Source organism: Propithecus coquereli, unplaced genomic scaffold, assembly GCF_000956105.1.
Source record: "Propithecus coquereli isolate 6110/MARCELLA unplaced genomic scaffold, Pcoq_1.0 Scaffold528, whole genome shotgun sequence".
Classification (NCBI taxonomy): Eukaryota; Metazoa; Chordata; class Mammalia; order Primates; family Indriidae; genus Propithecus; species Propithecus coquereli.
In genome coordinates, this window is record NW_012151152.1 from 1,188,215 (window position 1) to 1,202,898 (window position 14,684).

The 14,684-nt window shown below is 57.3% G+C and overlaps 1 protein-coding gene across 1 annotated transcript in view; it reads left to right on the forward strand.

The window, feature by feature from the left end:
* Window positions 1-9,656, forward strand: part of IFFO2 (intermediate filament family orphan 2) — a 47,934-nt gene extending 38,278 nt beyond the window's left edge. The window contains exons 3-9 of the mRNA XM_012656941.1: window positions 260-355; window positions 1,362-1,502; window positions 2,845-2,984; window positions 6,779-6,899; window positions 7,017-7,109; window positions 7,981-8,111; window positions 9,270-9,656. Coding sequence (XP_012512395.1) covers window positions 260-355; window positions 1,362-1,502; window positions 2,845-2,984; window positions 6,779-6,899; window positions 7,017-7,109; window positions 7,981-8,111; window positions 9,270-9,375 — 828 coding nt within the window. The 3' untranslated portion in view covers window positions 9,376-9,656. The remainder of the gene's footprint in view (window positions 1-259; window positions 356-1,361; window positions 1,503-2,844; window positions 2,985-6,778; window positions 6,900-7,016; window positions 7,110-7,980; window positions 8,112-9,269) is intronic.
* The last annotated feature ends 5,028 nt before the right edge of the window (window positions 9,657-14,684 follow it).

Genomic DNA, 14,684 nt, shown 5'->3' on the forward strand with positions numbered 1-14,684 from the left:
GTTGCCTTACCCTGCTCTTTTTCTCTTAACATCTGCCGTGGGTTTTTCCACGCGATAAACCATCCTTTGAAAAGTGTTCTGAGCGTTCATCGGGGCTCAGCGGGAAGCCAGGCTGGGGTGAGGTCCTTGGTGCCCCTCCCCTGGCACGCGGGCACCCAGCCTGGTCGGACGTCGGGTGCCCGGGGCCCTGGACCCAGCCGTCCAGTCCCTTCTTTCCCCGGGGCGCCCCTCTGAAGCCTCCCCATCTCCGTCCCCGCAGGCGGCGCAGGAGGCTGACGCCATCCAGGAGGAAATGAACGAGAAGATCGAGCGGCTTAAGGCCGAGCTGGTGGTGTTTAAGGGGCTCATGAGTGACGTAAGTGCCGCCGCCGCCGCCCGGGCGTCACGATCCCCCACAGCCATCATGCAGAATGCTTCATTCACTCCGAGGCTCTGAGCTGGCTTCTAGTTAGAGTCCTGGCTGGCTGCGTTTGACCGTGAGGATGACAGATGCATCGGAGACCAGGCGCCCCCTCCCGCCCCTCCCCACTCTCGCTTCCTCGGTCTGAGTAGAGATGCATTAATCTGCCGCTTAACCCATCCCGCCCTCCGGGCTCCCCGACGGTCCGTGTGTGTTTGCTCTGACTCCTTCCCAGCTGGCGTGAGGAGGGCAGGCTGCGGTGTGTGTCTGGGCACAGGGGACGCTGGCGGGTCAGGGCCTGTGCGGTCTGGTCAGTGCCGGCCTGAGAGGCGCCCGGGCCCAGCAGCCTTCGGCAGGGTTGCATTGCGAGGTCAGGAAAGGCCAGTGTGCGTGTCCTTTGGACAATCGGGGGCCCCTTGGAGTAAGCGTGGGTGGGGGGAGCTGTTGACAGCAAAGGCCTCCTTGCTGCTGGGGACGCGGGTGTCCTGCCGCCTTCAGGCAGTGGGCAGTGCGACTCCCCACTGCCAGCGTGGCAGGAACCAGGAGAGAGAGCCGCCTTGGCAGGCGCTGCTGCCTGGGGACAGGTGGGGCTGACGGTGGAGAAGGGATGGATGTCTTTCAACAGCAGGGGCTGTCGTTCTTTTTTCTTTGCTCTAACAAAGTGAACTCTGACCCTGTGTCTGCCGGGAGGATGCCTCCTAGCCGTTAGAGAGACCAGCACACACGGTCTCACGTTGTCCACAAGGCAGGCGCCGAAGCCCCGACCCCCAGACCCCCCAGCCCTTCCCCATCCCGAGCAGCGCGGACACAGCCCTCCACTCCCAGGAAAAGCCCGAGGCTCCCTCAGGCTCTGGGGGCCTCCCCCCACTGCTGCCAACACCTAGGGGTCCCCACCTCTCTGCCCCGCCCCCAGGCTTGCTCCGTCCCCTTGCTCACGTAACCCCTGCTGATCTCCCTGCAGCCCATGACAGACCTGGACACAAAGATTCAAGAAAAGGCCATGAAGGTGGACATGGACATCTGCCGCCGAATCGATATCACAGCCAAGCTGTGCGATGTCGCACAGCAGCGGAACTCGGAAGACGTGTCCAAGATCTTCCAGGTGACTAGGGCCACCCTGCTCACCAGCCGCCCCCTTCTCCCCCCTAGAGCAGCCCTGGCCTCCACCCCTGCCTGGCCAGCCCGATTTCCCTCGACATCCCACTCACTCCCCTTCCCCGAGAGGTGGCACTGCCCCCGAGCCTCTGGCCTCCCCAGGAAAGCGTAGAGTCAGGGACTCATGGACTCGTAGGCCTGTCTGACCCCGCCGTCAAGTCCGACCGCTTCCTCCTGTGGCTGCAGGGCCCAGGGCCTGGGGAGGAGCTGCGATGTGCTCAGGAAGGCAGCGGCAGAGCTGGGCCAGAGCTCAGGTCTGACCCGCCAGGGCTGGGTCCACCGGCCACACTGTGTCCACCGCCCCGATTCCTGCCTCTTCCTCTGGGTGCCGGCACTGGGCATCGTCCTCACGGCTGGGGAGCCCTGGCCAGGCTGTGGGGAGAACTGGGGGAGCTGGCCTGAGCCCTGGCAGGTGGGCCTCAAAACCCAGGGGAGGAGCTATTGGCCTTTGACTATTTTTCATTCCCCCCCCAAAGAGGCTCTCGCTACCCCCCCGGCCTAACGTGCAAGTGTGGGTGCCCCCGAGAGACGGCGATCAGGTTAGCGCCAGTGAGGCTGTCCTCCGGAGAGGGCTTGGGAGGTAGTCCGGCTGAATGAGGCACATGTCATTCTCCAAAGGCTGCTTCTTGAGTTCTGGGTCGTGTTTTGGCTTTTGCTTGAGCCCAGGGCAAAACGGTGTGTTGTTGCTTCACGTGTGTGACTTTGGACGTAGCTGGGCCAGGTCTGGGCCTCCGGGGGCTCTCTCCACCTCCATGCCTTCTTGCTGCCCCTGTGCTGGGAAGCAGGGAGACCGACGCAGCCGCCGTTTGCTCGTGTCTTGTCTGCTGGGCGTGGAAGCTTGGTGAACCTTGGGCTGCCCCTCCGTGGCCTTTGCATGTGAGCAGGAGGGCTCTGGGCAGCATGGAGCCATTCTGGCCTTTGTCAGGGGTTCTCCATCTCTCCAGCTGGCTCTGAGACATCCCAGGTGACTCTGTGCCCTAGTCTGGCCTGCTCCTCTCCCCACATCTTGGGGTTGCTTCTCTGGTGAAGGGCGAGCTGCGGGGCCCAAGCACCGGGCCGCCCGGGGCAGGGGAGGGTCCAGGCCGCCCATGTCCTCACCTGCATGTCTCCCACCTCATGCTTCCCGCTAACGCCGCCTGCTTCTTAGAGGACCTGCGCACCTTTCCCGGCAGGGGCTGGCCCCCCCACGCTCATCCATCCCGTGGGATGCCGGCTCCCTCCCAGTCCACGCCTCCCCGCCCTCCCCGCCGAGCCCTCCAGCCACCCTGATTGCTTGCTTTCTGGTTCAGGTGGTCCCCAAAAAGAAAGAGCGCAAGGTGGCTTCAGATGATGACATCTCCGAGCAGGACGGAGAGGCGAACCGGTTCTCGGATGATGAGGTGGGCTCCATGAACATCACAGACGAGATGAAACGCATGTTCAACCAGCTGTGAGTATCCTGGTGGCAAACTGGGGGCCTGGGCTGAGTAGCCAGGAGCACGATGTTCTGGAATAATTTGGATTCATTTTCAACATTTATGATTTGGGAAGTTGCCTATTTTCAGCTTCTCTTGGGCAGGACAGTGGCTGCCGGATCGGAACAGGCTTTCTGTTACCTGTCTACCTTTCTCTTCGCTTTCCTTTGCAAAGAGACCCCAGAACGGGGATGGGAGGAGGGAGTTGCTTCAGCTGGGGAGGGGGCTGTTCTTGCCCATGAGATGCAGGGCCTAGGCTGTCCCCGCCTGGTCACGTGTAGAAGTGTCTGTCTGATAACGTCATCAACCCAGAAAGGGCAGTGACAGTAGGGGTCTTACCCGTGGACTATTCTTGATCAGACCTTAGACAGACCCACCCTCACCAGTGTCCCTTTGGTGGGTGGCAGAGCTGACCATACACGTCATAGGGAAGGCTCCTGCCATTCATACCCGGGGAGTGTCACAAACATCACTTCGCTGACTCCGGTCGCTCACCCTGGGAGTAGGGGGATCACTGCTCTTCTGTAGACGGGGAAACTGAGCTTCTGAGGGGGGAAGTGACTTGGTCAAAGCCACTCAGCTGACACGCTGCCAAGCTGGGGTTCAGAGCCAGGCCCGACTGTCACTGTGAAATGCCGCTGGGGGTAATGGCAGAGTCTGGGCTGGGTGTAGCCAAGTGGTGGCCAGAGCCGGCTGGTAGCAGCTCTCGAAGCTGCTGGTGTGCCTGTCTGCCCACTCCAGGTTCAGCAGCTTAAATTTGCCATTGTAGGAAATGAGCAAATGACCCCAGTCAGAGCTGCCCTCGTGCACCCCTGCAGAGGGCTGGCGTGCCAGTCCCTCGCTGGGTGTAGCTGGCCTGGAGCAGGGATGGCATTATGGCCTCGGCTAGTCAGTGCCATAATCTCCATCCAGATCCATCTTTAATCCACAGTGCCCTACTGTGGGACGGGGAGGGGCGGGGACAGGTGCAGCTGCAGCCACTGGATGACTTGCCTAAGGGCCCTGCGTTGAAGGGCAGGGCCGGGACTTGGTCTCCCGGGTCTGCCTTCTCCTGGCCCACCAGCCCGCTCGCTCTCTCTCGAGTCCCTGGCAGTCGGGCACCTAGACCCTGAGAACTCAGCTTTCCCCGGGACTCCATTCCTCGCGCCCTTCCCCTCCCACCTCACCACACCCCCAGCGCCAGAACCTCAGGCCTGAGCTTTCTTGCTGGTGTCCCTTCCCTGTGGCCTGCGTTTCCAACAGCAAGGCTAGGTTCGAGCTCTTGGCTCTGATGGGCAGTCCCAGAACCTCCCAGAACCCCTCCAGAGAGGGCATGCTCCTTTTAGCAGGTGCCCCTGACATTGTACTTGCTTCAGAAGCTGGGACGCGGGCCCCTCCTAACCATCTTGCAAAGCTCTGAGGCTGGCTCAGTGTCACTTACGCTAGAGATCACTCCACCCAGCCCCTCCGTGCAGATGAGGAAACAGGCTGGGAGAGGGGATGGCAAGGCCTTACTTAGGACAGAGCCAGGCTCCCTGCTCATGGTCCAGGGCTGGGTCCCCTGCACCGGCTGTGCTCGTGCTTGGAAGGAAGTTCCCTCTTCTCCTCCCACGAGGGATGGCAGTTCCTTTGTCTGATACTGCCTAGAACCTGCCATCCCCTGGGAACAGAACTGAGGTGGGGGCTGTATTTTGGGGGTTTGCTATTTGAGGGTGACGAGGAGACCCCTAGACTCTCGATTCATCTTTTGACATTCCCCCCCAAATGTCATATTCTCATCTTTTGCTGACAAGGGGGGCTTTTGAAAAAAAGCAGTGGTTGGGTTTAGGTTTTCTGAAAGTTGCCCTGGGCATTTCTGAGCCTAAGAGAGCATCATATGCACCAGAAACCTCAGGCTGGGTTCTTCTGGTTGCATTAAAGGGCTTATCAGAGAAAATCTCTGTCCCATTTTTATAAACTCCTCAGGGGATCATTAGGCTGACCAGGAAGGGGGTGGGCTACAAAGGGACACATCCCGAGAGCTGAGTGCAGGGAGCTCTACTAGCAAAGGCTGCTGTGTGCAATGTGCAGAAAGAGGATTCAGACCAAAGTCAGGCCAAACATCTGCAGAAACGGGCACCTGAGTGGTGCCAGATCTGAACCGGGTTCAGTATCGAATTAGATCGATCTGGTCGTACAGTTGCCTAAATTCAAAAAAAAAATCCGCTCATCACTTTGATCCCCCCCACCCCATCCTGCAGTTGGGGCGAGGCCACGCGGACCCTACCCTGGTGGGGGCCCTGGCCCTCCCACTGCCATCTCCTTGCCGTGGGCCGGGACGGGAGCCAGCCGCCCCAGGCCAGTTCTAGGAAGTCTTGGCATAATGCCCCCATGTCAGGGCTGTGTTTTGTTTTGATTCAAATCTGCTGCTTGGGCTTCAGACCCAAAGGGAAGACTTTGTTGCTTTCCCTGCCCTGGGCCGGGCTGCCTCCTCAGCCCGCCCTCCAGATTTGTTGGGGTGGGTGGGGGCGTGCCTCTTCCAAGTCCCTTCCCTAGTCCTCTTGCCTTCCTTTCTGGCTTCCTGTCCCTCAGCTGGGGTTCCCTTAGATCCCAGAGCTGGGGAGGAAGTGCGGTCACAGTGGGCGCACAGCACGGCAGGCTGCTCCCGGCCCCAGCGCTGCTCCCTGGACTCGCAAGGCCACCTGCAGGCGCCGGCAGGAACTGCGCCAGGCGGGGCGCCAGGCCGCCTGACTCCAGTGGGTGCTGCCAGGGTCCCCAGCCCAGTCTGTTTTCCAGTGGCTGGGAGCAGTACCCCCGGGCATCCAGGAAGGAGTTGAGGGGAGGAGTGTAGGCAATGGGGAGAGGCCGTGGTGGGAGTTTGGAGACAGGATCCATGCCCGCCCATGCTTCTGTTTCACTGGGCCAAGCGAGTTAATTCCTACAGACTCAGCCTTCCCATTTGCATAATGGGTACGTGGGATGACATGATCTTCAGGTCTCCCCCAGTTGGGGTAACCAGGACATCTTGGGAAACCCTTGGTCCTAGGCATACCTGGATGGTAGGTCACCCTACTTCTAGTTCTAGCCAACAGGGAGGCCCTGAAATCCCACAGGCTATGGGTTCAAATCCAGGTAACAGCATGTATCCATCTAGAAGGCCACCTGATCCCTCTGAGCCTCAGTTTCCTTGCCTGTAAAATCCTCACTTTGTAGGATTGTTTTGAGGGTGGAATTGGTTGCATTTCAGTACACGCTTAGTGCCCAGCACATACGGGGTGCTTGGTGATGTCTCGATGGGGAGGAGAAAGCTGTGGGAAACAGAAAGATCCGGCCCCGTTTCTGCCACATGCTGGCTGTGTGGCTTTGGACAAGTGAGTTATCCTTTCTGAGCTGCAATTTCTTCATCTGTAAAATGGGAATAATAAGACCAACCTTGCTGAGTTGTAGAGAAGTTGATATAAATTGTCTTGCTTAAAGTAGGGGCTCAAGAAATAGCTGTTAAATGAATGAGGGAAATTGCCAAGATTGGAACATGGGAGGAAAATATCCTTAGTCCCCAGTAATGAAAGCCTGGCATCTTTAAAAATGCACCTTTTAAATTGTTCAAATAATGCGTAGATGCATTTTGCATTTTAAAAGAGTTAAACTCTTTTTGGATAAGGTGAATGTCCCCTTTGGCTACCACCCCTGTCTTTTGTGAGGGCAGCCTTGTAGGTGTGTACGCATTGGGCAGCTGCCCCGCTCCGTCCCCTGGATGGGTCCCTGGAGCCTGGCTTCTGTTCCATCGTGCCCTCTGATGTCACCCCCACAGGCGGGAGACCTTTGACTTTGACGACGACTGTGACAGCCTGACGTGGGAAGAGAACGAGGACACGCTGCTGCTCTGGGAGGATTTTACCAACTGCAACCCAACCATCGACCTGCAGGGCGAGGTGAGCCCGGGGGCTGCGGGCCTGGGGGGCACCTCCTTGCAGTGATCTCTTCTCCCCGTTCTTTCCCTGCAGCCCCCACCACCCAGCTAAATTGTCCCCTGTGTTCTGTTTCCCCAGCAAGAGGAAAACTTGGGAAACTTGATCCATGAGACCGAATCCTTCTTCAAGACGAGAGACAAGGAGTACCAGGAAACGATAGGTCAGATCGAGGTGAGCACTCGGGCCGTGAGCCCACGAGTGAGGCTCTCCTGAGGTCTACGCAGTTGAGACCCCCGGAAATCACATGCCCACAAGGGGAGGGGCAGGACTGGGAGTCAGGAGGCCTACCAATTCCCTGCCTGGCACTGGGCGAGCCACATCCTTCTTAGGGCCTCAGTTTCCTAGTCTGTAAAATGCGGGGTGGTGATCCCTGCCTGCCCCAGAGAGTTTTTAAAAAAAAAATTAGCTGAGATGATGACGATCCCATAATAACCACAGATGACATTTGTGTGACACTGAGTGACACTAGGCACTGAGTATACTCTCCTAGTATCCCTACCTCCACCTACGCAGTAGGGACTGTGTGCCCGTTTTACAGAGGGGAGAGGAGGTTAAAAGAGACCGAGTGACCTGCCCGAGGGCTCACAGCCAAGAGGCAGCATTCGAGTCCAGTGCTCTCTGGCCCCAGGGGCCGTGCATGCGACCACTCGTACAGATGAGAGTTAGTTCCTGCTGCCCCACGCAGGAGAAGGGGAAGCCCAGCACCTTCACCGGAGGAAGGATCATTTGACAGAGGAGAGGGTCGGAAACATGGAAGGGACTCGAGGATTTTTCTAATCGAGTCCGTATAAAGGAGCCCAGACGTGCTGCGTGTGGTGGAGTTATCAGAACTGCGAGGTCTGTCAGGGCAGGCTGCCTCTGGGGTTGCTAAGCAGCCATTCCTCTCTGGCCAGAGACAGTTCTAGAGGGTATGCACCAGTGTGCAGAGAGCAGAGGGCGGCCTCGACGGTGCCCCGACTGAGGCATCGGGGAGGGAGGCTGCTGAGGGTTCTGCTGCGCGGATCACCTGCCCTCATCCTCACTGCCCGTCGGTTCCTCCCAGCTGGAGCTGGCCACAGCCAAGAGCGACATGAACCGCCACCTGCACGAGTACATGGAGATGTGCAGCATGAAGCGCGGCCTGGACGTGCAGATGGAGACCTGCCGCCGGCTCATCAAAGGTTCCGCAGACAGGTACCCGGCCCGTCCTCCTTGGAGGGGAACGTCTGGCGCTGCCGCTTGCAGCCTGGCCACGTTTCATCTTCCCAACCCATCTGTCCATCTGTCCATCCATCCATCCATTGACTACTAGCACACCTGCTATGTGCTAGATGACTTACCTATCTAATCTCTTTAACTCCCACCACGACGCTGCCCCCGCGCCCCCAATTCATCAGATATTGCTCTGTGCAAGGTCACGGGGATCTCCTGCCCTCATGGAGCTTACTCCCCACTTTCTGCTGCCCTGAGGGCAAGGAGGGTGGGCAGAGCGCGCCTCCCCACCGCTGCCGACGAGGGCCCCATTTGTCCGTAGGAAGAGATTCCCCTTCCTTTCCCTTCTTGCAACACGTCCCAGGCAAAACACGAACAGACAGGGCCCCTGCCTTCAGGGGACACACAGCCTTGCTGGGGGACAGACACGCTGACAACAAAATGAGATAGTGCACGGAGAATGCTTGGCGCTAAGCACAGATACATGTGTTGGTTGGCACTGCTCTTGTGGTCGGGGCTGCAGGACTGCGCGTGAGGGACGCAGCTCTGTGGGTGGCGGTGCATGGGGCCTCGGCCTGGCCGGTCATCCCTTTAACTCACCTTTAACTCAACCCCCCAGAACTTGCTGTCGACACCTCCCCTATTGGGGTGGAGGAGCAGACGCGTAGGCAGGTTAAACAGCTTGCCCAAGGCCCCCACCCCGGCTCATCCGAGATGCAGAGCGAGAATTCCAACCTGGTGGTGTTCGCCACCCGGCGCGGCCTCCCTCTGAGCGCTGAGTCATGGGGGGTTTTCTGAGCACCCCCTCTGTGTCCAGACCTGTGTTAGGTGATTGGAGGGTCAGAACCAAGCTGGGTCCATGGTCTCTACTCCCCAGGAGCTTTCTGTCTAGCAGAGCCAACACACCCAGACCAATTAGAGGCTGGGGCAGGGGGTCCCAAGAGGCCCGGAGAACCACATTCAACCCGTGAGCCTAAAGGATTCCAAGGGAAGCCGAGCGGGGGAGGGCAGGGTCTCGGGGCAGGACTCCCCACTACCCCCCAGGGTGGCTATGACGGGAGTGGCTCAGCCTTCCCGCTCCTTGGCCCCTCGGGGCTCCGGGCTGTTCTCTGAGTGTCCCCATCCTCCTGTGCCTTCCAGGGACTCACCGTCCCCCAGCTCCGTGGCCAGCAGCGACTCAGGAAGCACAGACGAGATCCAGGATGAGTTCGAGCGGGAGGCAGACGTGGAGCCCATGGTCAGCTGATGACCGAGGCCACGCGCGCCTGGTGGTCTTGGTGATGGGGCCCCTGCCCCTCTCCCCACGGGGCCAGGAGGGCTCCTCGGAGCGGGGCTCCAGTCCTCCCCACACAGACTTCCTACACCCTCCCTTCTCTGGAGGCCCCGAGGGACCGACTGCTGCTTCCTTCCTTCCTTCCACCGCCCACCACCAACCGACCCTTCTCCACCCACCCACCCACCCACCCAGGAATGGTGCTGTCAATTTCTATTGTTCTCCACATCACAAATGCAGACTTCTGTCCGGACGATGCAGTGTTAACGGTGCCTTCTCCCTTAAGCTGAGCCACTTTGAGCTCCAAAGAATTATTCCTAGCAGGTGTTTTTATACAAAACTCTAAGGCGAGGGCCGGGGCCAGGCGAGGTGTGATGCGGTTTTCTACCCTCCCACCTGCTCCTCTGATTGGCGGAGAGCTGTGCCCTCCCTTCCTCTGCGGCCATCGCGGACCGACCTGGGGCTCGGGGTGGTCACCTCCCCCTGGGGAGGGGCTGTTTGCCTCTGCGACCTTTCCAGGCCTGGGTGGGGACGTCCCAAATTTTCTCAGTCTCTGAAAGAGAAGGGTGGAAGGAAGGGAGGGAAGACAAATTTTTATTTTCTTTTTGGATCGAGTGGCAAAGTGGGGGACAAGGCACTGTGAGGGGGAAGGTGGAGCCTCACTGTGTTTAAACTACTATGCAAAAAACAAAACAAAAAAAAGCAGCTTGCCTTATACCATTGTGGAAGGCGGGCCCTCCCCCAGGCTCCCGGTTTCCCTCCAGGCTGGGCGAGGGCCCAGGGTAGGGGGGTCTCTCTTGCAGCTGCGAGGGTGGGCACTGACTGGCGCCTGACTGCTTGTTCTCGTTGGGGCCTCCGTGGGGTGGGGGTGGGGGTCTTTTGTTGCTGCGATGACTCGATGTTCTTCCCTCCAGCTAGCAGTACGGGGGTTCTAGATCTGTAATTTCTCTGTGAGAAAGTCTGAAGGGGCCAGGCCTGGTCTTTGCTCCCTTCTCCTGGCCTCCGGTCAGGGCCGGCCGGGTTCTCCACTGTCCCACTGTCCGGCCACTGGGAGGAACGAGGCATTGGCAAGGGGAGGGGAGGGAGGCAGGAGGGCGCTCGCTTGGGTGGGGACAGTCGCAAGCCTCTCTGCATAATCCACTCGACTGACCAGCTGGGGAGTTAATCTGAGCCAGTATCTCCCCAGGGCTTGAGTGGGCCCAAGTTGCAGGGCGCTGTGTGGAGACCACCCACCAAATCTCAGCTTGGAGCCAGCCGAGCAGGCTTTGCTTTCTTATTAGTTTTTAGATGTTTTGTGCCCACTGCAGTGGGGCCGATGGCTGATTTTCATTTTTTTTTGTTGGCCCAGGAGCTCCCTCTGGTGGTCACAGGAGCAAAATGTGCCCAAGGACCAGAACTCGCTACCCACTGCCTCTTCCCCAGGCAGAGGAAGGGGCCCTGGGTTTGAGTGGGATCGTGGACCTTTAAGGGCCTTCTCTCTCTTCCGTTTCCCCCACCTGTTTTATGGTCTTAAAAATACTGTGCATAATACTCATATATGTATAGTGAGAGAAAGTGAGAATGTGTTAGTGACTGTGCGTGATGTAATTTATCAGAATTTGGTGGCCTTCATCATGAGTTTTTTCCTTTGTTTTGTTTTGCTGGGGGAACGTCCCATTGGTCCCCTGTGGCAATCTGGCTGCGAGGCTTCCATGGTCAGCATCCCTTGTCAGCCAAACAGTCCCTTCTGGCAGGTACTTGGAGGGACGATGGTTTTGGAAGAGAGACAGCTCCTTTCTCTCCTCCTCACCGACCCTTGTTCTAAAGGTTACAGGGTTCAAACGTACCTGATTTTTATTGTTATTGTTGTTTTATTATTTTTATTTGAACCAAAGGTTAACAGAGCCAGTCGGGCTTGGACCTCAGCTGCTGAAAAGGTTTTCCGTTTCCACGAGGGCAGGAGAGTGTCCGCCCCTGTGGGTCCCCCCTGTCCAGGGCTGAAGGCAGCATGGAACTGTGTGTGGTTTGGGAGTTGGGCGGGTGCAGCGGAAGCCGGCCTTGGGTGTTCCTCAAGGTGGCGGGAGGGTGACAGACATATTTTTAGAGTTAGGACAGTGAGGCAGTGCTAAGAGTTTGAAGGTAACTAAGGTTACCATGGTGATTGGTGTCTGGCGGTATTATTTTTGTTTACCCCCTGTATACATAGGTCATTTGTCTTTGGGGATGAGGGTGCTCTGAATTTGCCTGGGGAGTTTGAAAGCGGCAGGAGCCAGAGAGAGACACCGGCTTGAGAGTGCTGGCTTTCAGTAGCCGCCCTCCCCTTGGGAGCAAGGACTTGGGGCAGGCGGTTGGGGCAGGAGAGCACGGGTGCGACCGGCCTGCCCCCTGGGCTGGTTCCTGGGTCTGGCCTGGCTGCCCGTGTCCCCACCGTGTGCTTTTTCCAGTTAGCTGCCAGTGGGCCCTGCTTGTCCCTTTGCCATGAGCCCACAGCTTGCCAAGAAAGACTCCAATGCTTGCTGGGGTAGCACCGGGCCCAGCTGGGACGAATTGGCCCGTCCTCTGTAAAGCTGTAAATACTTGATTTTGATTTTCTATATCTAAGCCCAGTGTCATATTGACATTGGTATTTTAGAATTGTTCTCAGATGGGCCCTCCTGTGCTGTCCTCTCTCACTCTCCTACTTTTGGGGGTTTTATGTAGAGGACTGGGGAGGGGCAGGGAGAGCAGCGTCCTTTTGGCTCCCTGGTTCGTTGTGAAATTCACACATACACTCACTCCTCTGGGACTCTGAACAGGGAAAAATACTATTGGCGAGAAAACATATTTGGTTTTCCTGTGGCAATGTGTCTTGAGGTCTCTGAGGCACCAGACCATCATGGGCTTAGCTCTGTGGTAGAGCTCAGATGGCCTAGGGAGAATCAAACCACTCTGGCTTGGGATGGGAGGAGAGGGGCAGGGTAGGGGATAATATAAGGTGTAACTTAAGCTAAATATAATCTATTTATAAAGCAAGAGACTCTCATCTATTTTTATGAAAGGCAAGGTTTTTTAAATCTATGGTAGGCAGTTGTGGGAGCCCAGCGTTTTTCCACGGACAAGATAGGGTGCATGTTGCCGCAGGATTGAATATAATCGGCACCCTTCCCCCGTCTCGTCTTCCGTCCTCACTTCTGGTCATCCACACCCGTGAGCAGCTTCAGCAGAGCGTGGGTCCCACGTCACCTCATTTCCCTCTCCCCTGACACCTCAGCTCCTTGGAAGTCTTGGAGGGGCACTTGTGGGGGCAGGTGGGCTGTGGGAATTCAGAATTGAGGTGGCCATGGGGAGGGAATGGGGGCATTAGGCAGGGGCGAGCTCTGCTGCGGAGGGTGGGCTCTAATTCGTTACTCTAACTCTGATCTGCCAAGATCCATTTCCAACTCGGCTGTGTTGGGAGAGGGTTGAGAGGCCGCAGAGCGTGGGTGGCAATGGGGCTGTCGGGTCCTCCCCTGTGAGACACCGGACTCTCACTCTAGAGGGATACTCTGCTAGAGTGGGGAGTGTGCAGGTGGCCGGGGGGGTACGTGTAAAGCCAGATTCTCCCTGGAAAAGAATCTTCCATGAGCGGAGGATTCCCGAGCCCAGGGTGGGCTGCGTGTTAGTCTTGGGCAAATCCTTCACCACGCCCCTCCTTCCCAAGCCCTCAAAGAAATGAGGCAAAGCCCTCCTCCCCACAAGACCCCTCTGTGGACATTTTAGCATCTACCTGATTTTTAGCCCCATCCAGGGAGACTTTATATCCCATGGTTCCATCCCACCCTACTGTTGCCGTTTGTCTGCCAGCTGGGTCTAGCATCACCGGGAAGCGGGGTTTATACTCACTGAGACTACTGATCCTACCGGAAACCAACCTGTTTACTGTACTGTTGTAAATATCATGCCCTTTATATCCTGTATATTGGCTTCTTTTAAATAAAGTGAAATGTCTTAGAATTGATGGTATTTGTTTTTTTTTTAATTGAGGATGAACCTGGTGCTGGGGGAGGGGTAAGAGGATTGGGGCCATACAGACACTACAATAAACTCTTTAGCTAATTAGTGATAACATAGGGAAATCTCACATCACCTGTTACATTCGTATCTCACAATAAAATCTTTGGAAGAAGATAAAGCAGGAATTATTACACACATTTGACCGAAGGGGAGGAGAGAGCCATAGAGATCACAAGCTGAGTAACTGGCATAGCCTGGTTTGGAACTCAGGTCCTTAAAACCACAACAAAGCCCCCATTTCCCAAGCCTCTCCACTGCGCCCACAAGAGGCCACCCCCCAGGGCTCTGGGTTTGATACTGTCCAGTGCTCTAGTCTTCTTGTTAATGCCACATTCAGGACAACATTGCCCCAGTGTGAACGGGGCCCACCTGACCAGGGTCTTCTTCAAGGATGAAAACAAACAGCCACAGTAATTCCAGTTTGTGTTTTGCCATTTGTAAGTCTTGCACTTACATAGTTCCCGTTTCCTGTCTTAAGTGGTGTAATCTAGAGGAAAAGGAGTGGCCTGAGATGATGGGGGCATTCTGAGGCGGGTTATTATTACCTCCATTTTACAGATGAGGAAACTGAGGCCTGGAGAAGTTATGTAATGTGCCCAGTGTCCTATGGAGGAACTGGAATCCGCATCAGAACTGCCTCCTGAGCAGGTGCTAGGCTCAGGCTGCTAGAGGAAGTACAAATTAGAACAGAGGGTGAGAAAAACCATAATAGCACTTCGGGAGTAAACTGTGCCCGGAGATCTCATCAGAGAAGACCTAAGAATCCAAGTTTTCAATAACGTTCGCGTGTTCACTAAAGCAAACAACTGCTCGCAGAGAAAACTGAAATTTTCAGACGGGGGGAAAAAAGCTCAGGAACAGCTGGTTTTTCGGCCAGAGGCTTTGAAGGAAAACCAAGCATGGGCGGCTCGCGTTTTAGCTTGTGCTGATGGTAATCAGCCAAGGGGCAGGCCGGGGAGCGGGCCCCGCGCCAGGCCGGGCGGTGAAGGGAGGCTGCCCGGCCAGGAAGGGGCAAGGCAGGCTCGGCCCAGGGCCCGCGGGCCTCGGTGGAAGCGGGGTCGGGGCTGGGCCGCGGTGTGACTTGCGGGGTCGCGGAGCCTGGCAAAGGGCAGGTTTCCAGCCCACCGGTCCCGCAGCCGGGGAGCAGGCAGCCGGGCGTCCGCTGCACCTGGCGCGCCCAGGGCCCTCCCGGCGTTCTCATTGGCTCTTTCGGCCCCTCTCTCTCCGGCCTAGAAAGGCAGCAACCTGACCGTCCCGCTGATTGGCTCAGG